The sequence below is a fragment of the Cetorhinus maximus genome, chromosome 7, assembly GCF_964194155.1.
Source record: "Cetorhinus maximus chromosome 7, sCetMax3.hap1.1, whole genome shotgun sequence".
Classification (NCBI taxonomy): Eukaryota; Metazoa; Chordata; class Chondrichthyes; order Lamniformes; family Cetorhinidae; genus Cetorhinus; species Cetorhinus maximus.
In genome coordinates, this window is record NC_135885.1 from 133,380,977 (window position 1) to 133,407,146 (window position 26,170).

A 26,170-nucleotide genomic window follows, 5' to 3' on the forward strand; every position below is an offset into this window, starting at 1 on the left:
CATTTATTTATTTTTTTATATTATTCCTTACGGAGCTGGCTGTTGCCAATCATAACAATGACCAAGAGTCAACAATATTGCTGCCTAGTGTTCTAAGGTTTGAAGCATTATTCCTGGACGGATAATGGTCATTAGATGTTTGATAAAGTATCACGTCATATTAGGTCATGAAAGGATAAGTGGAAGAAACCAATACAAAACACTTCATTTGATAACAAGTCAACATTACAGAAACTCCACACATCCACTCTTCATGCATGATTTAGTCAGTATTACAGGGACTTGTCACATTCGGCTCAGAAACATTGGTGGAGCGCACATTTATAGTTACAACACCCCCTGACCTCTCAACCAACTGCCGCTTCTTGAATCTTAATCTGCTGGCCTCCCTTATAGTCTCCCACTTCTTCGCGTCCTCCTCAGTACATGAGACAGGAGCAAAGTTTCTACAGCATACTGTTTGATTAGCTTGGGACAAGGCCATTCTCCGAGAATGCATGTCATCCTTGACTGGGCATGCCGATGCTTCGTCAGAGTTTTCCACTTCTTCTTCTAAGACTTGGTCAGGTGGACAAAGGAATCTGGAGCGGAGTGACTCTGGCAAGCTCCATGGGTCTGGAAAAGGAACAGGATTGTAGACGTCTGGAGCACCCGAAGGCAATAATTGCTTTGTTTGTGAAAAGCGTTCTTTCCTAATGATCACATCATCTTTTTCAGGATCCGGAATTATAGTTTTGTCTCTTCTGTCCTGTGCAACCAGCCGTTCAACCGAGTCGTTAGATCCAGCACTGCTCCGATCCTCACTGCACAAAGGCATCAGGTCAGGATTCGGGTGGAAGGCACCAGTTTTACGGCTGAACATATCATCATTTGCCAAATCTGGTTCAACGCCCTTATCAGCTTCCTCTTCCTGCTTGGCAAAGAGGCTCTGCTGGGTAAGGAAGGAATTCTGTTTCCGTGTTAGAACTCTAGGACCTGCGGCTGGATTGATCTTTGGTCTGGAGACCGAGAAGTCTGCCAATTCGGAATAAGTAGGACTTGCATCTAGAACTTGACGTAGTGGAAATAGGCTATATATATATTTTTTTTTATAAAGAAAGTGGAAAGAAAAGGAAAGGAAATATTTATTGGAAAATGGATCAAGAGAATAAAGCATGTTATCTATGTCAAATCAGAAAAGACAGCAAGACAGACAGAAAGCATAACAAATATTTGCTAATTATTTAAGCAGCAGGTGAGAGGTACTTAACTTGCCTGGAGGCGTTGGTAATATAAGATCACAGAATGGTGGATAAAGTGCACAGAATGCTCTACACTATTATATTAGCTGAGCCCAAATTTCACAGTTCACTCAGTGCAGTAGCCACTTTCGGTTTTATTATGTTAAAGGCGCTATACGAATGAGTTTTGTCCTTAACTGCATGAAGGCTTTCAGTTTAAAGGGGAGCCCAATTTATTAAATGTAGCCACAGTCATCTATCTCATGATTGAAAATTTAGCATATTGCAATGTAGCGCAAAAGCTCAAAATATATAAATATCTTAAACACGAAGAAAAATCCACTTGGCCAACAATAGTTTCAGATCTTTTATATGCTTCCCGATTAAATACTAGGCCGGGTCAGACACGTCTTGGTTTAATATGAAATGTTGGTAACTAGACACTAAATGAATGTACTTTTTTTTTTACATAAGGCAAAATAGACCAGTGCAATGAGTACTAATTGTTAGTGGTTTTAGCAATAATGCAGAGACAGCAACCTTTGTTCTTTTAAAGTACGAGTGACATCTCCTGCCCGCTCTTGGGACATAGCTGCTGCGGGTTTTATAGTTTGTGTGTTAAGCCGTGAATCACCCTTACAGCAACTTTCAGTGTCGAGCTCCTGTCTTTTTTCAGTGCTAGCTTGTTTAATAGTGAAATCCTCTTGCAACTCAGACGGTTTCTTTCTGCAGTTGGAACAGCAGAACAGTAAAAAAAAAAAAGGAATCACAAGGAAAGTGAAAAAGAGATCAACAGGTCTTACCAGCAAGTTAAAGAGAGAGACAAGATATACAGAATTAAAATGAATTTAAGCTAAGTAGCTTCCTATATTACCATAAGGAATTTTATTTTTTCTCATTACCAATTTCACAGTCAGTAAGTATCAGTCAGTCACATTCTTTAAAGTTCATAATCTGTGAAAAAATACTGAAGCACCCAAATATTGGATGAGACTATGAACATGAATTTTAACATCTGAAACCAGATTGTGTGCCCAACGCCTTGGAACAGGATTTGAACCCACAACCTTCTGACGCAGAGGGAGTGTTACTAATGAGCTATGGGTGACACCTTGGGCAATTGTTCATAGATAATTGGTCCAAAGACAAGTCTCCATGGTAAATGCTATTTTAGTCAGGAAAGGACAAACCTGATGTACTGAAGTTCTTTATACCATGGTCTGCTTCGAGAACCCAACTGTATCTGTCTCCACTGTTCTGCATCCTTTGGGGTCCAATTCTTTGGTAGGAATCTATCAAAAGCAACACCTTTCCCTGGTAACACCGTGGACAGTTTACGTGTAAACAAGTCATCCTTTTCAATGTCCGGGTCGGCACCCTTTTCTTCCTCAGAAGAGGATTCATCGCAAAGCGGTTGGTAAGCTTCAGCCGGCTCTCCACTCACCACGTGGACACTCAGCTGCCCTTGACTACTGTTAGAAACATCCAGTGTAATAAGGTTTATCCGCCAGAATATATACACAGCATGCTCTCTTCTAAGATCTTCAAAAGCTCTTAAATTAAGCCAGCATGTCATGGTATGCGTTAGTTCAAAGCCATCACTTTCAACACTACTCCAGTGGTTGCAGAGGCATATGCTGATTCAGCTGATGGTAGAGAGTATTAAGATATACAACACACAAGCAAATATCATTATTATAACTATTGATGGGAAGTATGAAATATTTTGTCAGTGAAATGCAAATGGTATAACTACTTTAAGCGACTATGGCAGTCACTGAAGCTTCAAAAGCAGCACTTCAAAGCTCATCCCATAAGCATTTCTGACCTGGTGGATATCCCATTCTCTTCTGTTAAGGGTGTGACGGTATCAGCCAAGGAAGAATCTTGATCAGGCAGCGCAGGCAAATTTGTATCCCGTTGAAGTAGATCATGGCTTGCAAATTTGGTAGGTGTACCAAATTTCCGACGTGCTAAGTCATCCAACAAGGGATCAGGCTCCCTTCCTTCACTGTCTGATCCAGAATCAGTGTCAGGATAGTCATGCAGTAATTGCTGAGGTGCTCCACCAGCACCTTTGGTGGAAGTGTCATATGAACCAATGTCACCAGCAACCGTTTCTTCCTTCAGAGATTTCTTCTTTATACTGAAGCCAATTAAGATAATTTGGATTGAAGGCTAGGACAATACTCAAACTAAATGAGATTCAAGGAACATACAACATGTAGTTAAATAAGAATTCATTACAGCACCAGCAATTCAAGTACTAATTGCGCAGAGACCACCGCATAACATTATACTACCAGTTTCTTCTCTCTTTCAGCTCCTCTCAATATAAATCTTATGCCTAAAATGAAAGCAAAATGGAAATCTGAAACAAAAACAGCAAGTGTTGGAAATACGCAGCAGGTCTGGCTGCATTTGAGGAGAGAGAAACAGAGTTAACGTTTCAAATCAAATATGACTACTTCAGAACTGAACAAAAGTAGGAATGTGATGGGTTTTATGCTGTCTAAAGGGAGGGAGGGGAAGGAAGAACAAAAGGGAATGCCTGGGATAGGGCAGAGGGCAGGAGAGATTACATGGCAATAATGTCATGGAACAAAAGGCAAAAGGGAATAGTATGGTTGTAGGAAAGAAACAAAGCATTCGTCCAGAGTGAGTGCGAGTGTAAATCCCAAATAGTTAAGAGTTTTGCCTGTCTTGCAAGTTGAACGCACACATGCACACACACCCCCACACCCAGGCCTGAATCTTGCGTTCTGAACGCACGTAAAATACAGCGGAAGGATGTCAGGTGTGCGTCCCAACGTCATCGCGCATGCGTGCAATATTGAGGTTGACGAGCGTGTGGGGGAGTCGGAGCAGCACCCGCTGACAATTAAAGGGCCAATTAAGGTAATTAAAGGGCCTATTGGCCGCGATTTTTAACGTTGCCCGGGCAATTTTTAGTTAGCTCGTTGCACGGGCAAAATGGGTAGGCGGAATTTACCGTTTTAATCAATTCCTCATCCAAGGGTGGGATGAAATCTCCGTTGGGATATAAAATAAAAAGAAATACTTGGGGACTGGTTTTTTTTTAATGAGGTATGCTTTGAGGTGCTCGATTGTGCTGCAAGGGCATTTTTTTTTTTTTTTTTAAACAGGATTTTTGTGCTTTCTTTTATCATTTGGAGGTCTGCAGCTCCAAGGCAGCTGTCTGCCTTCGGGGAGTTCGGTAGAAGTGCTCACCAGCACCCGCGGTGACGTCGGCACCCGCCCTCTTCCAGTCCCCAACCGGCAGTGCTAAGCCTTTCTCAGGGCTCGTTTCACGCTGGATGGCCATTAATTGGCCAGCCAGCGTGAAATCGCGGTTGGAGGCCCGTTTCCGGTCTGCGTCTGGGCCCGTCAATCGCGTGCGCACCCAACCAGCGCAAAATTCAGGCCACAATGTTAATGTGCATGGATATTGCCAGGGCTGCCAATTCAAAGCCACTGCTGTCGATCGCTCCCTTACCTTCAATGGAGATGAACGACTGACATTATGATGTGCACTGAGCACCAGCTCCACAAAGAGCGGGGAACAAAAATTACACGGAAATGATGGGATCAAAGGTGAAGATTGGGGCATTGTGGGGGGAAAAAAATCCATGTTATAGTTAGCGATGCAGTGCAAGATTTGTATTGATTTTAATGGACTTTTATACTTGGGACTGTGCGCTTAACATCTCAAGTAAACAAAGTCTGTTTTTCTTAAAATTCTTACCATATTATGATGAATACTAAATATTAAGGCCGGCCGGATGGACTGCAGTGGCCTCATTCAGTCCTTTACATTCAAGTATAAATGTGTTGTCAGGACGTCCAATAGAGCATTGATGGATAATCTCTTCATGTTTGCTTGGCAACCATGAAGACCATTTTCTTTACCATCAGTAGAAGGAAAAGGCTAAAAATGAGGTTTGAATTTTACCCTGCAATGTAGTGAGGTTTCCTAAATACACCATAAAGTTAAAACCTAAAATGTTTATTCATTTTATGAAGTAATTCATAAAGAAAAACGTATTAAATGAAATTAATTTAAACGAACTGAACGAATGTAATTTAATTTGAAATTCAGGTTAAGCATAAATAAAGGGACGAAACAATTAAAGATCATGGGCATGGCTGGTGTCACAAGGGATGATCGGTTTGTTTGGTTCAGGTCTGGAATGCACTGCCTGGAAGTGTGGTAGAGGCAGGTTCAATCGAGGCATTCAGGGGGGCATTAGTTGACTATTTGAATAGAAACAATGTGCAGGGGTAGGGGGACAAGGCAGAGCAATGGCGCTAGGTCATAATGCTCAGTTGGAGAGCCGGTGCATACACGATGGGCCAAATGGCCTCCTTCTGTGCCATTAAAATTCTGCGATTCTGTGACACGTACAAGTCACTTAAAGCTAGCACACTGCTACAAAAAATAAAAGATAATGGAATTGGCTTTTATTTCAAGGGTGCTGGAATTCAGTAGTAATGATGTGATGTTTCAGTTGGATGGAGCCTTGGTCAGACTCCACCTGATGTACTGCACTGAGTATTGGGTAGCAAACCTCAGGAACGGTCCACTGGTCTTAGATGAGATACAGCACAGATTCCACAATATTATTGAGGACAGGTTGCAGAAACTCGACTTGGTATTCTCGGAGTTCAAAAGGGTTTGAGAACTAATCGGGGCATTTAAAATGACTGGGGGATTTGAAAAAACAGAGAGAAATTATTTCATCGAGTGCGCAATCCAGAGTAAGGAGGCACATTAGAGTGAAATCAGGAAATATTTTTTCACATAAATGAAGTGGGCAAATGAAGCAGAGGTGCAGATCAACCATTATCTAACTGAATGGTAGAACAGGCTCCAGGGCTGAATGGCCAACATTCCTGTTCATACATCCCCTATATCAAGCAGAATGTTTAAGAGTCCTCATGTACTAACTTCACTAACAATTACCACCTTCAGCCAGTCGATGATGTGATTGAATAGTGTCGGACCTTCTCACTCCAATAAATTTCCACCCTCAATACAGTTGGAATTAGCAAGATGCTAATCAGAAGCCTCAATGCAAATGTCAATTACGACTGGAACTTGTACTGAAGCCTCACTAATTCACGCGCTTACCAACAGATGCAAATTGAATACAGCTTTATCAGTTTTTACTGTTGTATATTCAAATTCTGTAGGAGGTCTTGTGGCGCAGTAGGTAGTGTCCTTACCTCTGCGCCAGAAGCTCTGGGCTCAAGTCCCACTTCAGCAAGCCCACTTCAGGACTTGATGCCATGGAAGGTGCAATCATAACATGGCCAAATGGGTTGACTATCAGCCTGTCAACCCTTCCAGTGCACCTGATGGCAGGTGGTAAGAGCGGGAGAGTTTCCTGGTCAGCCATACTGCCGAAGGCAACAACAAACAGCTACAGTACTTTGCCAAGGCTACAATGCTTTGCAAAGCATAACCATGGACCAATCCAATGGTTGTCAACACCCTTTTAGGGCATGGTACCTGGAAGAAGGAAGGCTTCAAACTCTGTCCACTTTTGTAATTGTATTTTTACCAAGTTTGAAAAATAGAACTTTTCCCAAAAAGGAGAAGCACAATCTAATTTCATTACTGTACAGCATCCAAACACTATTTAACTCAGGGCACTTATTAATATGTTTGGTCCATAGAAAGTGGGGCATGGTCAGATCATGAAGACATCATCCAAGCAGCCATACTTCATACGAATCTAGCTGTTTGATGATGAAATGAGTTAAGTTAGTACAAACTGGAAAAGCAATGCTTACATATTAAGCTGCAGGTACCTCTATTTTTTGAACAATAAGCTTGCCTATGCGCGAAGATAATTAATTACTTTTTACTGCAAAATAAAATACAAAAGGCTTTAAAAGCAAAGTACCTTGAAAATGTTCCATCGGCTTCTGTAAACATCGGGCTGGCCCAACTTCTTCTATTACCTTCATTTCTTTCCGCTCGCTTTTTCCTCAGTGGAGCCGGGACATACGTCGCGGGTTTGCTTTTCGTTGGCAGGTACTGGTTGTAGGGCACTACAGGCTTATACTCAGAAGTGGAGGTCCTGCGAAGTGACATGTCATTCTTAGATCCATCCATCGTCTTGTTGCTTAAATATTCTGACTCAATGTCACTCCCGCCACCTAAACCAGAAAGAAGTTGAAGACAGGCATAATTCTTCACAAATATTTCTTCAAACTCCACCGTTGAAGCTCACAGCTTCTAGAAGTGTTTTGCTAATGCCCAACACATGCTGCCTATATAAGTTTCCTTTGGAGCACATCTTCCAGAGGCTCACAGGTCACTGACAGTAATCATCAAGGTATTTTTGGAAACCTATTAATATACTGTGGTAACATCTCTACAACATAAATTATTTTCACTCAAGTGATGAATGCTTTTAATTCTTTTAATCAGGCAAGACATTCCATAAAGGACAAACAAAATGCCATATAACTCCAGTGGTTCTGTGTAATCTTCCTGGAGTTTCAGTCATTACCGCACTTAAAAGTGAAACTCCGGATTATAAATTTACTACCATCTCTGCACCAGCATTAATTTTACTTTAACTGCTAAAAGGTGCATCACCACCAAATTCTCTTTCCAGACAGAAGAATAAGTGACGATAATGAATGGTCAATTTATGGCTTCCTTCCAAAACACATCCATGACCGAATGCCAACGGCAAACTCTCCTTACCTTCACTACTACCCTTTAGTGTTATGTCCGATGAAAGGCTTGTGATAGACTTTGACCCAAATGAATCTAAACTATCAAGTGAGTCATCTCTTCTGTGCCGGAACTGTGGTGATGTTGACTCGCTCCGCTCTGTACACCAGATATCACAGTACCCACTATCTCTTCCACTGCGTTTCAGACTGCCAGAATCTGCAAGTGCCTAAAGAGGAATTTAAAACTCAGATGTTGCCACAATAGGTGAAAATTCCTAATCACATCGACTCTTTCCTTTCAATATAAGGCGCAATATCGATTATCTGAGACAAAATATGTCACAAGCATACTTTGACCCTCTCCGTTCCCGTCAAGTATTTTCTCTTATTTTGGGGCTGACTCCCCACCCAAATCAGATAGCCAACACCATTCTCTGTTGGAAGGTGGACTGATGATTTGTGACTTTAATATACTGGCCACTGGGTGGCACACACGAGCAGTTTAAATTGATCAGCTCGAATGTATTAGCGAACTATCCCAATATGCACAGCGCTGTCAAGGTAACATTTTATGATGAAAAATAGACATTGGAATTCAGGGACTAAAGCTTTAAAAGGATGATGAAATTCTCCAGGTCAGGGAAGTAGTGACCATTCTTTCAGCATTTTTTTTTTCATTTATTAATGTAGCAAAAGTACCAAAATAAAGTGAAGAACCACCAAAGTGTACTTCGAATGTTGCTTCTACATACAACAGAAACCCCCTCCTTCATGGCAAGATAGTTGTTTAAGATCCAAACCACTCATGTAGCTGAAACAGCTCCCTGGTACTGTATTTGCTGCTCACAAAGTCATTGTCTCCACATTGGAGAGACCAAACGCAGATTGGGGTGAGTGCTTGGTCAAACGCCTCCGTTCAGTCTGCAAGTGTGACCCTGAACTGCTGGTTGCTTGCCATATTAAACCTCTGCCCCGCTCCTGTCCTGTGCTTGGCCTTCTACACTCTTCCAATGAAGCTCAATGGCAGCTCTTGGAGCAGCCCTCACCTTCAGGGTCTCCTGGACTCAAGGCCACGTTCAACAATTGCTGACCATAACCACCGTCCCCATTTTTTCCAGACTGCAGGTGCTATCAATGATTCTGCTGTTGCCATTCATAACGCCTCTAAACCCATCTTTTGTTTCTTTACTTGTTCCTTACCTTACACCATCATCCCTCCCATCATTTAATCTCTCCTGCCTTCCACCCTACCTCATGTCTTCCCTTTAGTGCTTCCGCTCCTCTCCGCTCCTTGACTGCCTCTGTACTTACTTAAAGTCTGTTGCATCTGTGACATTTGCCAGGACTGCCAAAGAGCCGTCTGTTAACTATGTTTCTCTTTCCACAGATGCTGATAGACATGCCGAGTATTTTCCAGCATTTTCTGTTTACATCCCTTGTTGACAAATGTCCTACTTCCCATTATCAATCTTCATAACCCCATTAATTGGACATCAGTATTTTGTACCTTCAGGGAACATAATCATATTAACATTGGTGGCAAAAAGACCAAAAAGCGTTTCTCAAAGTGAAGCCATGGCTCAGTGCAGTTGGCAGAAGAGGAAAAGATTATCTCCTGTCTACCCTTAAAAAAGGACATCCCTAGGTATTTGTCCCCCAATTCTCCCCAACCCAATAGCACGCATGGAATATATACTGGTCAAGTTTAAATTATTCTCTCTCTCAACCAAGATCAATATTATTGAGATGTACCTCATACCTGAAGAAGATACCAACAGACAAGCAAATTTGAAAGAAGATAGTAATCTTAAACACTGATAGCGCTTGTTAATTAGAAACTGCACAACCTGAAACTAAAGAGAAAGTTTATTGCCCGTGATCCCTCAAGTACTCTGTACCTCATTTCTGGCACTTGAATTCACACAGATCTTTAAAGATGGATATGATCTTCACCCCATCATCCGTTTTTCTTTACCTCCTAATTCCTCTTAAAATGGGCTGCAAATTGAATCAGGGTAACATACCTCCAGGCTGACAGATGTTTCCTCTCCATAAACCTGAGAGTTTGTGGATGGACACCTTCTCAGATTGCTACTCCGAAACTATTTTACACATCATGCAACACACAAGTGTCTGGTCCAGCCTGCCCCACCAGATTTGACTATGCTTTTAAGTTTTAACTTTGCCTTGGACTCAACATTTAAAGACCGATACACTGTCGCTCACCTTGGTCAGAGTTTGTCCTAGCAGCCCTTCAAATGCTTGCAGGTTAAGGTAAGGTCCATTGTAGTGGGGTTCATGCTGTGCTCTTCTACCAAGCCAGTATATTGTGATCAGAACCTGTAAGTGTGCCATTTGACACAAGAAGATGTATGAATAAGAAGCATTGTTCAAGCAAATTTATGGGGCATGACCTTTTTTTATCATAAGCCCTTGCTAGTCTTTACTCCCATTTAATGCACTAAATGGATTATTTTATAACAAAACTCATTTGCATGCGATATAGGTGCCAGGTCAACAAGCACACTATTTCTCAAGTCTGAGCTTTTCAAAAATCTACCCTCATTTGTTTCAGTGTGGATCATTTCCATCTCGCTTTGTTAACCTATGAAGATGCAAACACACAATAATCTGGGATGGGGAGGTGGGGGGAAAACAATACTTTTCCTACAGCTACCTCACCAATTCACCCAACCTCCTCGCTCCCTCCTCTCAATCCCTGCCATTATGTCACCTTGTGCTGCTAAAGTTCTACCAAACCAATTCTCTCGCCTCTGCCTTTTTGTTCCCAGCCCTGCCATTGCTCTCCATAGTCCCCCATTTTCTCTCTTCCAAAGGCAGAGGCTACATTGAGAGCACCTTGCATACACCAAGTCTGCTCATTCATCACTACACGTGGCTTGCCCAGGTCTAAAATTACTGTATGCACTGTTCTCAGCCAAATCCCCCTATTGTTTCTGGATGATCACCAAGTGCAAGGTCAACCCAAGGCTTCTTTCATTAAGCAACTGAAATCTTTTTCCTTTACCCCCTTCCACCATCATCTCCAATGTTTAAGTGGGAAGAGCTGATGATTTCTTTCCCCTCAGAAGCTGCCATCACTCAACTTAGCCAAAAAAAAATTCCTTCTATCCATCCTCTCCAACGTCCTTTAACTTTTCTCAAGGTCGCAAACATAAAGTTACCGCCATCTGCATGACCTTAAACTTTGCTCCTCTGCCACTTATTCCACCCCGTCCCCTAACCACTTGCTCAAGCTAAGCCAGTCCATGTGAAACATGAGTGCCCTGTTCCACCCAGAGTCAAGCTTTAAGCCCACATCCTATATCATCACAACATTCATTTACAACTTGCTTCTGTCCACCCAGCTCAGCTGCCCATCTCGACAAACCTCACCCAGGCCTTTAACACTTCTAGAGTCAACTCATCCAAAGTCCTACTTGGTGTCCCACTTATCTCACCGATTTCAACAGCCTTCTTAAATCCCATCTTTTCAAACCATTTTCAGCCTCACCCAACTCCTCCCAGAATTTAGTGGTCATTGCTTCATCTTATGTTTTTCCCTCCCTCTTCAACAAAGCACCTCAGACAATTTCTACACTGAAATCTACTCCGTAAATGCAAGTTGTTTTCACTGCTGTTGAGAAGACACCATTTTCTGGGGCAAAAACTGTCATTAGAAATAAAAGCTATTTTTCGTCACAATGTTCTACTTTCCCACAGTTTCATCCAGGTTCTTTGCTTTTTTAAAGAAGAATAGTAACGGAAAGGCGGTGGAGTTGCATTGCTGGTTAAAGAGGAAATTAAACGCAATAGTGAGGAAAGAAATTAGCTCCGATGATGTCGAATCTGTATGGGTAGAGCTGAGAAACACTAAACGGCAAAAAACGTTAGTGGGGGTTGTATATAGACCCCCAAACTGTAATGGTGATTTTGGATTGGCATTAAACAGGAAATTAGAGACGCATGCAATAAAGGAACATCTGTAATTATGGGTGACTTTAATCTGCATATAGATTGGGCAAATCAAATTAGTAACAATACCGTAGAGGAGGAATTCCTGGAGTATATACGGGATGGTTTTCTGGACCAATACGTTGAGGAACCAATTAGGAGAACAGGCCATCCTAGACTGGGTATTGTGTAATGAGAAAGGAATAATTGGTAATCTAGTTGTGCGAGGCCCCTTGGGGATGAGCGACCATAATATGATAGAATTCTTCATCAAGATGGAGAGTGAGGAAGTTGATTCTGAGACTCGGACCCTGAATCTTAATAAAGGAAACTATGATGGTATGAGGCGCGAGTTGGCCATGATGGATTGGGAAACGTTAATTAAAGTGATGACGGTGGATAGGCAATGGCAAACATTCAAAGAGCGCATGGGTGAACTGCAACAATTGTTTATTCCTGTCTGGCGCAGAGGTGAAAGAGGAAAGGTGGCCAAACCATGGCTTACAAGGGAAATTAGAGATAGTATTAGATCCAAGGAAGAGGCATACAAATTGGCCAGAAAAAACAACAGACCTGAGGATTGGGAGCAGTTTAGAATTCAGCAAAGGAGGACCAAGGGATTGATTAAAAAGGGGAAAATAGAGTACGAGGGTAAGCTTGCAGGGAACATAAAAACTGACTGTAAAAGTTTCTATAGGTATGTAAAGAGAAAAAGATTGGTGAAGACAAATGTAGGTTCCTTACAGTCAGAAACAGGGGAATTTATAATGGGGAGCAAAGAAAGGCTGACCAACTAAATACTTTGGTCCTGTCTTCACAAAGGAGAACACAAATAACATACCAGAAATGTTGGAGAACACAGGGTTTAGTGAGAGAGAGGAACTGAAAAAAATCAGTATTAGTAGGGAAATGGTGTCGGGGAAATTGATGGGATTGAAGGCCGATAAATCTCCAGGGCCTGACAATCTACATCCCAGAGTACTTAAGGAAGTGGCCCTAGAAACAGTGGATGCATTGGTGGTCATCTTCCGAGATTCTATAGACTCCGGAATAATTGCTACAGATTGAAGGGTAGCTAATGTAACCCCACTACTTAAAAAGGGAGGTAGAGAAAAAACAGGCAATTATAGACCAGTCAGCCTGACGGTGGTAGTGGGGAAAATGCTAGAGTCCATTATGCAAGATTTAATAGCTGAGCACTTGGAAAACAGTGGCAGATTATTATCTGAATGGCTATAAATTGAGAGGGGGGAATGGGTCGTGGGTCTCGAGGCAGTGATGGCTGGCGTGGAGCTCAGACTGAGTGCTAACTGCTGAAAGGCCCCTTTAAATTCTCGTGTTTTTTTCTACTGGTGGGCATGGTCTAATGGAAAGGTCTTTGAGGCTTGGTTCCTGTTGCAAATAAAAAGGCTGTAAATAGGTAGGTGTTGTTTAAACACTTCCCATCTCACTCAACCTCACTACCCCCCTGCTCAGCAGTTGAAGCCAACCATCCTCCCCCACACTCAATAACTCTCACTCACCATAATGGAGAACCATTAGATCTGAATGATTCTGGTTTAATCCCAGATCTCTATTGCCTTACTTAATATTAACTGGATGGGTAGGTAACGTGCAGAACTTGTCTTTTTTAAAATCATAGCAGCGTAGACCTCCTGGCTGTAACTGTTTGGAAAGAGGCCGTTTTGTAAGGTTACATAAAAATTTTGGCCTGCAGTCACATGAAGTCTGGGAAAAAAGTTTGGGAAGCACTGGCTTAAGTCTTAAAGTCAAATGCCCTCAAAACATATCCAATCATTTCATAAGCCTTCAGCAGTTTCACACTGATTGGTACTTGATTTGACTGATAACAGTGAATCAATTGACCAACAATGGAGCCCTTCTCACTCTGGTATGAACATCTAGTCATCACAAGCAACCATATTTCACTTCTCCTGTTCACATTTCAACATCAAAAATCCATCTGCTATTTCAGAGCCCACTGAACTTTTATAGAATAGTTACAGCACAAGAGGTGGCAGTCATTTGTTCCATTGTGTCCATGGTGGCTTTCTGCAAGAGCAAATCAGGTAGTCCCACTCCTCTGCTTTCCCCTACAGCCCTGCAATTTATTTTCTCTTTAATAAGAACTAGGAGCAGGAGTTGGCAATTCAGCCCCTCCAGCCTGCCCCGCCATTCAATACGATCATGGCTGATCTCATTTCAGCCTCAACTCCAATTTCCCACCCTCTCCCCATAACCTTTCAACCTGTTACTAATTAAAAATCTGCCTATCTCCTCCTTAAATTTATTCAGCGTCCCGGCATCCACTGCACTCTGAGGTAGTGAATTCCACAGATTCACGACCCTTTGAGAAAAGTAATTCCTCCTCATCTCTGATTTAAATTTACCGCCCCTTAGCCTAAAACTATGGCCTCTCGTTCTAGAATGCCCCACAAGGGGAAACATCCGCTCCACGTCTACTTTGTCTATCCCCTTTAGCATCTTATATACCTCAATTCGATCTCCTCTCATCCTTCTAAACTCTAGCAAGTATAGGCCTAAACTGCTCAATCTCTCCTCATAAGACAAGCCCCGCATCTCTGGAATCAATCTAGTGAACCTTCTCTGAGCCGCCTCCAATGCAACTACATCCTTCCTCAAGTAAGGGGACCAAAACTGTGCACAGTACTCCAGGTGTGGGGTCACCAATGCCTTGTACAGTTGCAACAACACTTCCCTATTTTTATACTCTACTCCTTTAGCAATAAATGCCAAAATTCCATTTGCCTTCCTTATTACCTGCTATACCTGCATGCTGGCTTTCAGCGATTCATGCACGAGGACACCCAGATCCCTCTGGGCATTCTGAAGTTTCTCTCCATTTAAATAATAAGTCGCTTATGCAATTTAGTTTTGAAAACTGTGATTTGATCTGCCCTCATCATACAGGCAATGCATTCCAGAACCAACCACTCACTGCATTAAAAAAATGTTTTTCCTTGAACTGGCATTGACTCTTTTGGTGTCCTTTGGTTCTGAACCCTTCCGTCAATGGGACAGCTTTTCCCTCTACCTACTCCGATTAGACCCCTCATGAGTCTATCAAATCTCCTCTTAATCTTTGCTTCTCTTTGGAGAACAACCACAGCTTCTTCCAGCTATCCACATAATCGAAGTTCCTCATCTCTGGAACCATTCTTGTAAATTTTTTCTGCACCCTATCTAAAGCCTTCACATCCTTTCTAAAGTGTGGTGCCCAGAACTAGAATTGTGGTCAAATTAGAGTTTTATAAAAGGTTAATGATAACTTCCTTGCTTTTGTACTCCACGCCTCTACTTATAAAGTCCAGGATCCCATCAGCCTTTTTTTTAAAAACCACTTTCACAACCTGTTTTGCTACCTTTGACGATTTGTGGAATTTAGGGGGTTTCCTTAGAAATCTTCCAAAACAGCCTCTTGCCAAATATTTTTTTTAAGCCAGGAGGTCTGTGATATTATGACCAAAAGTACAACTTCCAGACCCTATTCACCCATCCAGTTAATATTAGGTAATGCAGGAGAGACCTGGGATTAAACCAAAACCTCTCCGATCTAATGGCTCACCGCCATACCACATGATGCATTTAGTCAAGGAACTCTAAGCTTTTATTTGTCTAAACTAACTTTAGGTCATTGCAAATTATTCTAACAATTTAATGATTCAGTTATAGTTTGAAGCCAAGGGAATGATAAATTAGTTCTGTGAGGACAGCATAATTAAGAACATCAGATTCTATGTTATACTACCATCTCAATGGAGGCTACATGCAGTTTACTGGAACTGTAGATTAGAACTCATTTAAGTATCCTTGTTAACGAATCTCTTGTGCAGTGGACAGTGCATCTCTGAACTAGAATAAAGGCACTTCACTGGGGCAATGTTACGGAAGTTAGGCTTTGGACTGACATCCTTGATGAGCATGTAAATACACATCATCTTTTAAGAGTTGTCAGAGCACTAAAGGTTCCCTTCAGAAATATGCACACCAAGAAGTGTCATCCAATTAACACTCTTCACCCGATGCAACAAAGGTTATGCTGATGACCAGCAGAGGTTGTTTTTAGATGATATAGAAAATTCTAGCAGGTTAGCATGCAAAATAAAAATAGCATTTTTTCCCAATCGTAGCTTTGGTTTTGAGGGAGTGGAAGAGGAGAACCTCAATTTGCTTGGGGTAGTGGTAATGTCACTGGACTAATAATCCAGAGGTTCAGGCTAATGTTCTGGGGATATGGATTCAAATCCCACCAAAGCAGCTGGTGGAACTTAATTTCAATTAATAAATCAGGAGTATAAAGCTAGTCTCGGTAATGGTGACCATGAAACTATCATCAATTGTACGAAAACCCATCTGATTCACTGGTGTCCTTAAGGGAATGAAATCTGACATCTTTACCTGGCCTTGCCTAGATGTGACTCCAGACCCACAGCAATGTGGTTTATTCTTAAATGCCCCCTGAAATGGCCGAGCAAGCCACTCAAGTTCAAGGGCAACAAATGCTGGCCTTGCCAGCGACACCCACATCTCATGAAAGAAAAAAGGGATCCAAACATTCTTTGGAAATATTGCCATCTGGTATCATTGCTGATGATACAAAAATAGGTGGGATGAGGATAAGAGGAATCTGCAAGGCGATATAGACAAGTTGAGTGAATGGGCAAAAACTTGGCAGATGGAGTTTAATGTAGGAAAGTGTGAGGTCATGCATTTTGGTAGGAAAAATCAAAAGGCAGACTATTATTTAAATGGGGGGAGACTCCAAAAAAAGTGCAGACAGAGGGATCTGGGTGTTCTTGTGCATGACACACAAAAAGTTAGCATGCAGGTGCAGCAAGTAATTAAGAAGGCAAATGGAATTTTGGCTTGTATTGCTAGGGAGTTGGAGTTTAAAAATAGGGAAGTCTTGTTACAACTGTACAGGGTGTCGGTGAGGCCACACCTGGAGTACTGTGTACAGTTTTGGTCCCCCTATTTAAGAAAAGATATACTGGCATTGGAGGCAGTTCAAAAGAGATACATTAGGCTGATTTCTGGGATGAAGGGGTTGAATTATCAAGAACGACTAAACAGATTAGGCCTTTATTCATTAGAGTTTAGAAGAATGAGGGGTGATCTTATTGAAACGTACAAGATTCTGAAGAGGCTTTACAGGGTAGATGTGGAGAAGATATCCACTAGTGGAGGAATCTTGAACTAGGGGACATAGTTACACAATAAGGGGGCACTCATTTAAAACTGAGATGCAAAGGAATTTCTTCTCTCAGAGGGCAGTGAATGTCTGGAGTTCTCTACCCCAGAGGCTAGGTCACTGAAAGTATTTAAAGAGGAGGTAGATAGATTTTTGAAATATTGGGGAGTCGAGGGTTATGAGGGGCTGGCACGAAAGAGGAGTTGAGGCCTGGGGCAGATCAGCCATGATCTTATTGAATGGCGGGGCAGGCTTGAGGGGCCAAATGGCCTACTCCTGCTCCTATTTCATTTGTTCTTATGAATGCAAATGAATGTCAGGAATATGATAAATCAAATTCGCTTGCTAAAATGGAGCTAACCTTTATATATCACCCCCAGCTATCAAAGCTACAACAACTTGAATTTATATAGTGCCTTTAACATAATATATGTCCCAAGGTGCTTCAAAAAAATTTGACACCAGGCCTTATATTAGGGTAGATGGCCAAAAGCTTAGTCACGGAGGTAGGTTTTAAGGAATATCTTATAGGAGGAGAGAGGGGTAGGGGGAGACAGACATTTGGGGAGGGAATTCCAGCACTTCGGACCCAGGAAGGCACGGTCACCAATGGCGGAGCAATTAAAATCCACAATTCATTATAGGCCTGAGTTGGCAGAGTGCAGGGATCCTGAAAGGATGTAGGGCTGGAGGAAGTCATTGAGATAAGGAGAGGCAAGGCCATCGAGGCTTGGACACAAGGAAGAGAATTTCATCAAGGCTTTGGTGGACTGGAAGCTAATGTAGGTCAGCGGGCACAGGCAGATGGATCAATGGGGCCTGGTGAGAGTTAGGATCAGGGCAGCAGTAGATGTGCTCAAGTTTAGAAGGTGCAAGTTGGGAGGCGAGCATTGGAATAATCATAAAATCAAAATACTGCGGATGCTGAAAATCTGAAACAAAAACAAAAATAGCTGGAAAAACTCAGCAGGTCTGACAGCATCTGTGGAGAGGAAGACAGAGTTCACGTTTCGAATCCGTATGACTCTTCATCAGAACTGAAAAGAAATATAAATGAGGTGAAATATAAGCTGTTTGTGGGGGGGGGGGGAGAGAGAGGAGAGAGAGAGACAGGTAGAGCTGGATAGAGGGCCAGTGATAGGTGGAGGCAAAGGAGAGATTGCCAAAGATGTCATAGACAAAAGGACAAAAGGGTGTTGACGGTGGTGATATTAGCTAAAGGATGTACTAATGGTGACATTAAGGGTAGAAAGCAGGATGAGCAAGTGACAGATAGCCCTAGTGGGGGTGGGGTGGGGGGGGTGGGCGGGGGGGAAGGGATTGAAATAGGCTAAAAGGTGGAGATAAAACAATGGATGGAAATAAATTTTAAAATAATAATAGAAACAGTTGGGAAAAGAAAAATATATATTTTTTAAAATTATTAGAAAAAAGGGGATCGGAAAGGGGGTGGGGCTGGAGGAGAGAGTTCATGATCTGAAGTTGTTGAACTCAATGTTAAGTCCGGAAGGCTGTAAAGTGCCTAATCGAAAGATGAGGTGCTATTCCTCCAGTTTGCACTGAGCTTTACTGGAACGTTGCAGCAGGCCAAGGAATAATCATGTTTGGAGGGAACAAAGGTATGAGTGAGGGTGTTAGCAGATGAACTGATCAACAGAGCAAAAATAAAACTGACATATTTTGGAGTTGACACGTTTCAGTCAATAACATAAAAATAGATATAACTATCTCTGCAGACAGATTTTACTGTTTTTCATTATAAATCAACATTCAAATATTACAAAGCAAATTAATTGAACTGAAATTTACAGAATTTTTATATCTGAAAAAAAACAGTAAACTTTTCATATTTGACACAATACAAATATTTTCAAGTTCTAAAAGAAGTTAATAGTTACAAATAAGATAGTCCATTTAGACAAAATTAGGTAAAGATACATCTATCCCTTATAGGAACCACTTTCCATTCAACACTTGCTTTGTCACAATCTATTTGAAACAGAATACATTCCTGCTTTCGAATTGACAGGCCATTGAAGATTGAGAAATCATCCTCCACTGTCGTTTGTTCCAATTAGACAAGTAGCTCCAAAATCAACACAGGAGCAAATAATGTGGCCAGACAAGTAAGTGATATCTCGTGTCCATGCCACAGGCCTGGACTGACACTGAACTCCAAACATGGTTTAGCTTAAACACATATAAGGACTAGTGACAACCTGATGCTGAAGTAAATTTAAAAGAAAATCAGAATAGGAACAAAAATCTTGTATTTTCAAAATAGATAAATGTACAATACAATTTGTGACAGAAAGCATGCCGGAGCTAGTAGTAAACAGAAAATCACTTACATTTTTTAGCCTCCTCTGGTTTTCTTCACGCCTGCAGAGGTTAAAATAATCTAGTCAGGATAATTTACTTGAGCAAGTCTAGTTCAAAATGCATTTCGCTTAAAATCTATTCCAATTTTTAAATCACCTATTCACTCATCTGCAAAGGAGCAACAATACAACTGTGCTCTCTACCCTGGTGTTACAAAGGTTAGTTGAATCTGTGAGCTCTTGCAGGGTAGCACAGCAATCATTTACCAGAAAGAAATGTTGGCAGGGAAATGTAAAACAAAAATCAGTGAATTGCTCCTCGATGCACGCCTCATTTCCTTGAGTAAAATGATGGGATTATCTCTGAAGTTAAATCAAGGTGTGCATTATGACACTCGGTTGCTTAACCAGGTCACTTGCTCGGAACTATTGTGCACCAATAACCAATAGATTGCTGATCTCGGTGGCTGATGGTTCTTATTTTGCAGCCAACATAATTTTTGCCCAGTCAACACATTGCGCTGCTGTGTTTTGCTTCAATCTGTTCCATTCACTCGCTCACCAGCGTTTATTACAATTAGGCTTCATTAAAAAATATAGGCTAAAAACTCATCTACAAACACGTACAAATTGAGGCGGCATAGGCCATTCAGCCCCTTGAACCGCCTCTGCCATTTTATAAGATGATGGCTAATCGGATTCTAGCCTCTGCTTTCCTGTCTACCCCCAATACCCTTTGGCTCCTTTGCCAGTCAAGAATCTATCCGACTCAGCCTGCCAATGACCCTGTCTCCACTGGGGAAGAGAATTTCACATTCTTCAGAGAAAGAAAAGTCTCCTCATCTCCATCTTAAATGGGAAGCCCCTTTATTTTTAAACCATGTCCCCTGGTTCTAGTCTCTCCCAAAAGGGGAAATGCCCTTTCAGCATTTCCCCCCTATCAAGTCCCCTCAGGATCTTATATATTTCAATAAGGTCACCTCTCGTTCTTCTGAATTCCAAAGGATACAGGCCCAACCTGTCAAACCTTTCCTCACAAGACAACACCTGCATCCCAGGAATCAGCCGAGTGAATTTTCTTTGCGCTGCTTTTAATGCAATTCTATACTTCCTTGCCAAAACTTGTGCAGCTTGGCGTGAAACTCTCTCTTTGCATCTCTGAGCAGAGCATACAATTACAATGGGGAGAATTTTCTCCCCATTGGGGAGGGTCGTGCGGGAGCAGGCGTGGGGCATGCGCGCAGCCGATCACCGCCCGCGATCAGCTCGGCGCCGCCATTTTACACAGGCGGGCCTGTGACATGCGCCCAGAAAGCCCTGAGCGCTCCCTGTGTGGGCCGGGGGGGGGTGGGGGGTTCCCTGAGTTGGGGCGTGCGCTCCTTCGCACATGCGCATGAAAGAGCGCAGAAATCTCCGAGGCACAGGGCTGCCTCGGTGAGACTAATGTAAGTTTTAAAAATTTTAATAAAAAGGAAGAAAAAAAATTTTAGGACATGTCCCCTCATGTGAAACTGTCACATGAGCTGGGACATGTCTACAAATTTTATTAAATTTTTTTTCAAACCTTTAAAAATCTTCATGAAGCCTCATCCTGCCTGTGGATGAGGTTCCATGAAAAATGCGAAGGCCGCCTGGGCTCTTCGCCTGCCCCCCGCCAACCTTAAGGTTGGATGGGAAGTCCAGTTTATTGTTTTAGTTAATAGCTAACTGGCCTTAATAGGCGTTTGATAGTTTGGCGGGCGCGCAGCCAACTCAGATGCACACCCGCCGAACCGAAGATCTGAGTGATGGGCGGTGACGTCAGGATATATGCCCGACATCACCGCGCGTCATTTTACACCTCAGCGAGCGGGCCCCATCCCCGCTCATCAAGCCGAAGGTTCTGCCCAATATTGCACCTTAGGTGGATATCCACATTCCTTATAAAGAGACAAAAGAAAACTGAAAACAGTCACCCTGGGCAGACTGCAATCTTCTCAGCCTGTTCAAGAACGTTAACTGGAAGTCTGCACCCCACTTGAATGCCCTTCCACCCAACCGGGCATTGACTCAAAGGGAAGAAATTTTAAACATGCCTCAAAAACAAAGGTGTTTCTGACTAGGGTAAGTTCTGAGACTGACGGTGATGAATTAATGCAGAACACTTGCTATGTTAACTCAACCCAATTCCACTCCACTGTCAATCCAAATAACACACCCAAAAAGAATCTTGCCAAACAGTATTCACCATGTAGAATTATGCCTTTTGGGCGTTTTATCATTCTTGTTGAATAGCTCAATTTTTAAAGCAATCCCGTCCTGTGGCAAGGCACAACTTGCATTTATAGATTATTCTGCATGATGAAGCCATCACAGGAGAGTGGAGAAGGACAATGGGCAGTGTGAAATGGGAGAGCAGGTAGACTGGAATGAGAGGGTGAGGCCAGAAGAGCTTAAGGGGAACATTTTTGATGGCAAGCAGGGAGGAGGATTTTGGAAGTGAGAATGGCTGAAAGAGCTGGAACCAATGATGAAACAACGAAAAGAGTGAACAAGGAATAGAGGAGTAAATGGTACAGAGTGGGGCATAGGACTGGAAGAGATTGCTGAGGTAGGGTGGTTAAAACTAAGGTGGCATTTGACAGCAAAGATAAGAACTTTGAAATGGATTCCTGGTGACACAGTGGGCAGTGAAGTTTGATCAGAAATGCAGTTTGGAAATCAAGGTTTTAGATTGCAGCAATTCAAAGTGACAGCCCACAACTACCTTCTCAAGGGCAATTAGGGATGAGCAATAAATGCTGGCATGCCAGCAACCCTCACAGCCTGTGAAAGAATTTTTAAAATGTCAATGTACGAGAAGCGACGTTTTGAATAATTTACAATTTATGGAGGCTGAAAACAAAGAGACCCAGCTTGGAGGTCACAGTCTTAAAAAGATCAAGTCTTAAAAAGTGCTAAAGGAATGGATTGAAATCTCAGCAGTTCTGGGAGAAGAGATGAGTGGACAGTGGGCAGCTCTTTGATGGTGGAAGGCAGGCAAAGTATGTTTGCAGAATGGGATGTTGGGAGAAAATTTAGCTCTGGATCAAGCGACATGCAAAAGATTCCCACAACTGGACTTAGCCCACAATGGCAGTCAGAAAGACTGATGGAGTTAACAGAAGCAGCACTTGATGTAAGTAAAAAAAAAAAATTCAGTTTTCCTGGATTGAGGTGGAGGAGATTTTGACCTGCTATCAGGTAGGCAATTGATCAGTTAAACAGTGGACAACTAAAATGGTCAAGCTGTGTATGCTCAGTATTCATATGGAACCTGACTTGGTGCTTTCAGTTGAGACCACTAAGCAGCACATACCAACCAGGAAAAGTAAACCAACAATAAGGAACTAGGGTAACAGTCGTGACAACATGAGGGCAATGAAGGAGGCCCCATTGGAAAGTGTATAACATGATCGTTGGGACAAGCAATAATGGAAGAGAAAGAAAGAAATCCAACAAAAGTAGAGGTTGGGCAGGCTGGGGTAAGGGAGGGGCAAGGATTTTGAGAGAGATCAGAGAGAGAGATGCAGCTGCAGATAACTTTGATTTTAGGTGGGCAGAGTGCCGGGAGATAATTTAGTAAAGAGACTTTAATCAGAGGGCCAAAAAAGCCAAGTTGAAATCTGGAGACGATAACCACAGCATCACCATGGCAGGAAAGGAAGGGAAACAAAATTTAAAGATAACAGAAAAAAATTTGCAACTGATAAGATACAACTTTAGATCTTCTGAAGGGTGCCATTCCCAAGAATAACTGCTGTAATGGAAATTCTTGCCCATAGAATTAAGTGTTAATTATTGACTATCCTAAAGATATTAAAGCATAATTTAACTTATCCAATTTTTCAGCTCCTATGCAACTTGCAATAAGAAGTTTCATTTTAGTGATTTTACAAGATGAGGAACATTCGTATATTGAGATTGCATGTTTCCATTTCAGGTATCAATGCCAATGTTAAAGGCTACAGATTGGCTTTAGCATATTTTGATGAAGGATAGAATTCCCTTTGGACATGAAGAAAGCATTCCCATTGACGTTTTCCATTTCCCTGTGCTCTTGGACCTAAATTGTCGATTGGTGGAAAGTGGGAGCAGTTTTGGACCGTCAGCCTGTGCAAGTCAGGAATGGGACTGTGGCTGCCCAAACTAGTTGTTCCACGTGGGAAGACAGGCAAGACTGTCATCAGTGCTCAGTTTGGCTGCTACAAATGAAAGGCAATTTCTTTTAAGGTACCAACGCGTAGTTCATCGATAGGTATATTGCAGACCGCTTGGTGTACCTGTACCAAATGTCTGATCAAAGGAAGGTCTCCCTCTGGCAGGAAGCTAGAAATGTCTTTCACCTTAAAATAGAAATGGGAACCACTGCGTCTAACTGGTAGCAGGAGCAAACATTTCAGATATTAGATTGTGGTTCCCAGGCGATATCAATGCATGCATTAGACATTCATCTGTAGTCAACATTTTTCAGAAATTACGAATATTCCGGATTTTGTTTAAGTTTTCAATTTTGGGCATTCATTCTGCATAACATTTGAGAATGCACTTGTTTAATGTAGATATTCATCAAAATTTTGGACTTGTAGAAAACTGGACTTCTCTTATCAATATAAAAACCATTCATAAGTGCGCAACTTTGAAGCCAGAATATGCTCCTTTTACGATGTGTTTTTACAGAAGGTAACTGCTTCCCTTGTTCTGTTTGTTGAACTTTATATAACCAGATGCAACTGTCAACATTCTTTGAGCATATGGCAGATATTGTCACACAAGTTAGGTTTACAGACAAAAGCTATTTCTCTCAATCATTAAATTGTAATACGAACTGCAAATACTTAAACTCCAGTGCACATAAACAAATCGGCAAGTCTATAATGAGTGAACTGTTCTGTCAGAAAAGGCTTCAGAATGAAAGAAAACTACTTCAATGAACGTCAATTAACATTTTATTCTATTTTCAACCCAGTTTTATCTTCTGACAATTCTTTGATAGAAGCTCATTTCTTTTAATATTTCCTTCAAACAGGGAAGGGTTGAACCTTTCTATTAACAAATTTCTGAACTGTTGCTGCTTCAAACACATTTTTAAATGCCTTAGGTATAAGAACATAATTTGTTAATTCCTTGTACACAAGTGCACTCAGGCCAAATTAATGATACTTAACTAACATATAAATAATTAAAATACATCGGTCATAAAGACAACAGTTCAAAAGATTTGACCACTTTGTATATCTAATCATTCAAAACTCTATGCCATGCAATAAAACACTTTTTCCACAAAGGAGTGATGCAACTTAGAAGATCAAAGTGATTTACCTGATCTAGAAGTGAATTAAGCCAACATTTCAAATACACAAGTACTTTTAAAGCTCCTTTAAGTTAATAAAACATCACACATGCTTCATTGAGATATTCCAAGAAGCAAAAAGGGTGTTGGCCAATGGCAAGATCAAAAAGGTCTGAGGTTTTAAGGAAGGGTAACAAGGCAGAAGACTGGTTCTAAAATATGAGGCTGAGACAGCTGAAAGTCCAGAAAAGGGAACGGAAGATACAAATGAGGTCACAGTTGAAAAAGTAGAAGGTATGTGCTAGAAACCAGCATGGGAGGAAGCTATTGGTACTTGTACACATGGGTTAGAAGCCAATGAAGGTTTGGCTCAGTCTAAGTGTGCAGCCAGGGGCTAAAGTGCAGAGATTTTCTGTGGAAGCTGCATGGGACAGCGTTGGTCTTGCACACGTCAAGTTGTTAGAAGTTATTACTGACCCAGGACTTGATGTTGATTTAGTGGTCAAGGAGTGGTAGTAAAAGGTAGATCAGCACACAAGTGTGGGCTCATGCCTATGAATGATGACTTAGAGAAAAGCCAAGGATGGGGCCTTAGGCCATACCAAAGGAAGCAGGAGAAGCCTTTGCAGAAGTCCATGCAGGCTGCGTATGGACAGGTAGGAGTAGAAGCTGACTAGTGAACTAATTAACTTTTTAATTAAACGGTTTTTCACTCAAAATGCTATTTCCAGCATTGCAAATTCATTGTAGTGCCGTCTTTAGAAGCCATATCAAAAGCAGATTGAAATAATGATCATGTAAGGGCAATCTATATGATCTTTCCATAAATAAAGAATCCAAAGACAATATATTATCACAGGTCTTAGAATGTCAGTGCATTCAACTCAGGATTAATATGTAGTCGTTAATCAGCAAATATACCACAACGCCAGAGTACTTTCTGCATTAAGACTTAATAAATATTGCAATTTTTTTTAATATCACTCACAACAGGATTTGATTTTTCATAGCTATATTCATTTTAAGTGGTTGATAATTCTCCTTCAAACTTCTATAAAATGATTCTATGGTCAATGCCAATCTTTTAATGCCAATTCCTCCTCCCTTTAAGAGCCAGTCACAAGATTGAATTCCGCAATACAAACTTTAAAGTTTGGTAACAAAAAATGCAAGAATTTGGTGAGAAATATTTTTAATTAGTCATTTAAAACACCAACCAACCATTTTAATTGTCAACAACAAACATATATCTGATTTACTTTAAACAAAAAATTCCACTTGAAGATTGGAATTGCATTAACACTTCTTGGAGTGTTTGCTGGTAGATCACATTTCCTGATAAAATTTCACATTATGAGGCAAGTATAATAAGATTTAAAGTTTAAATATTTGTTGTAACTTGGATATATTTATTATATGCTTACATTAGTTTACAACCTGAGATCTTGCAATCAATCAT

The 26,170-nt window shown here is 41.4% G+C and overlaps 2 protein-coding genes across 4 annotated transcripts in view; both read right to left on the reverse strand.

The window, feature by feature from the left end:
• Positions 1-26,170, reverse strand: part of lmo7a (LIM domain 7a) — a 225,703-nt gene that overhangs the window by 58,650 nt on the left and 140,883 nt on the right. For all 3 annotated transcript variants that reach the window (XM_078545979.1, XM_078545978.1, XM_078545977.1), the window contains exons 6-9: positions 19,431-19,461; positions 10,140-10,253; positions 7,942-8,140; positions 7,130-7,385 (exon numbers count right to left, since the gene is read on the reverse strand). In XM_078545979.1, the coding sequence (XP_078402105.1) occupies positions 7,130-7,385; positions 7,942-8,140; positions 10,140-10,253; positions 19,431-19,461 (600 nt within the window). The remainder of the gene's footprint in view (positions 1-7,129; positions 7,386-7,941; positions 8,141-10,139; positions 10,254-19,430; positions 19,462-26,170) is intronic.
• LOC144683093 (uncharacterized) lies at positions 24-4,830 on the reverse strand. The gene is made up of 5 exons (XM_078546111.1): positions 4,717-4,830; positions 3,049-3,398; positions 2,411-2,692; positions 1,761-1,946; positions 24-1,070 (listed from the first exon to the last, which is right to left on the reverse strand). Exons 1-5 carry the CDS (start codon positions 4,828-4,830, stop codon positions 263-265), a joined length of 1,740 nt encoding a protein of 579 aa, XP_078402237.1. The 3' UTR covers positions 24-262.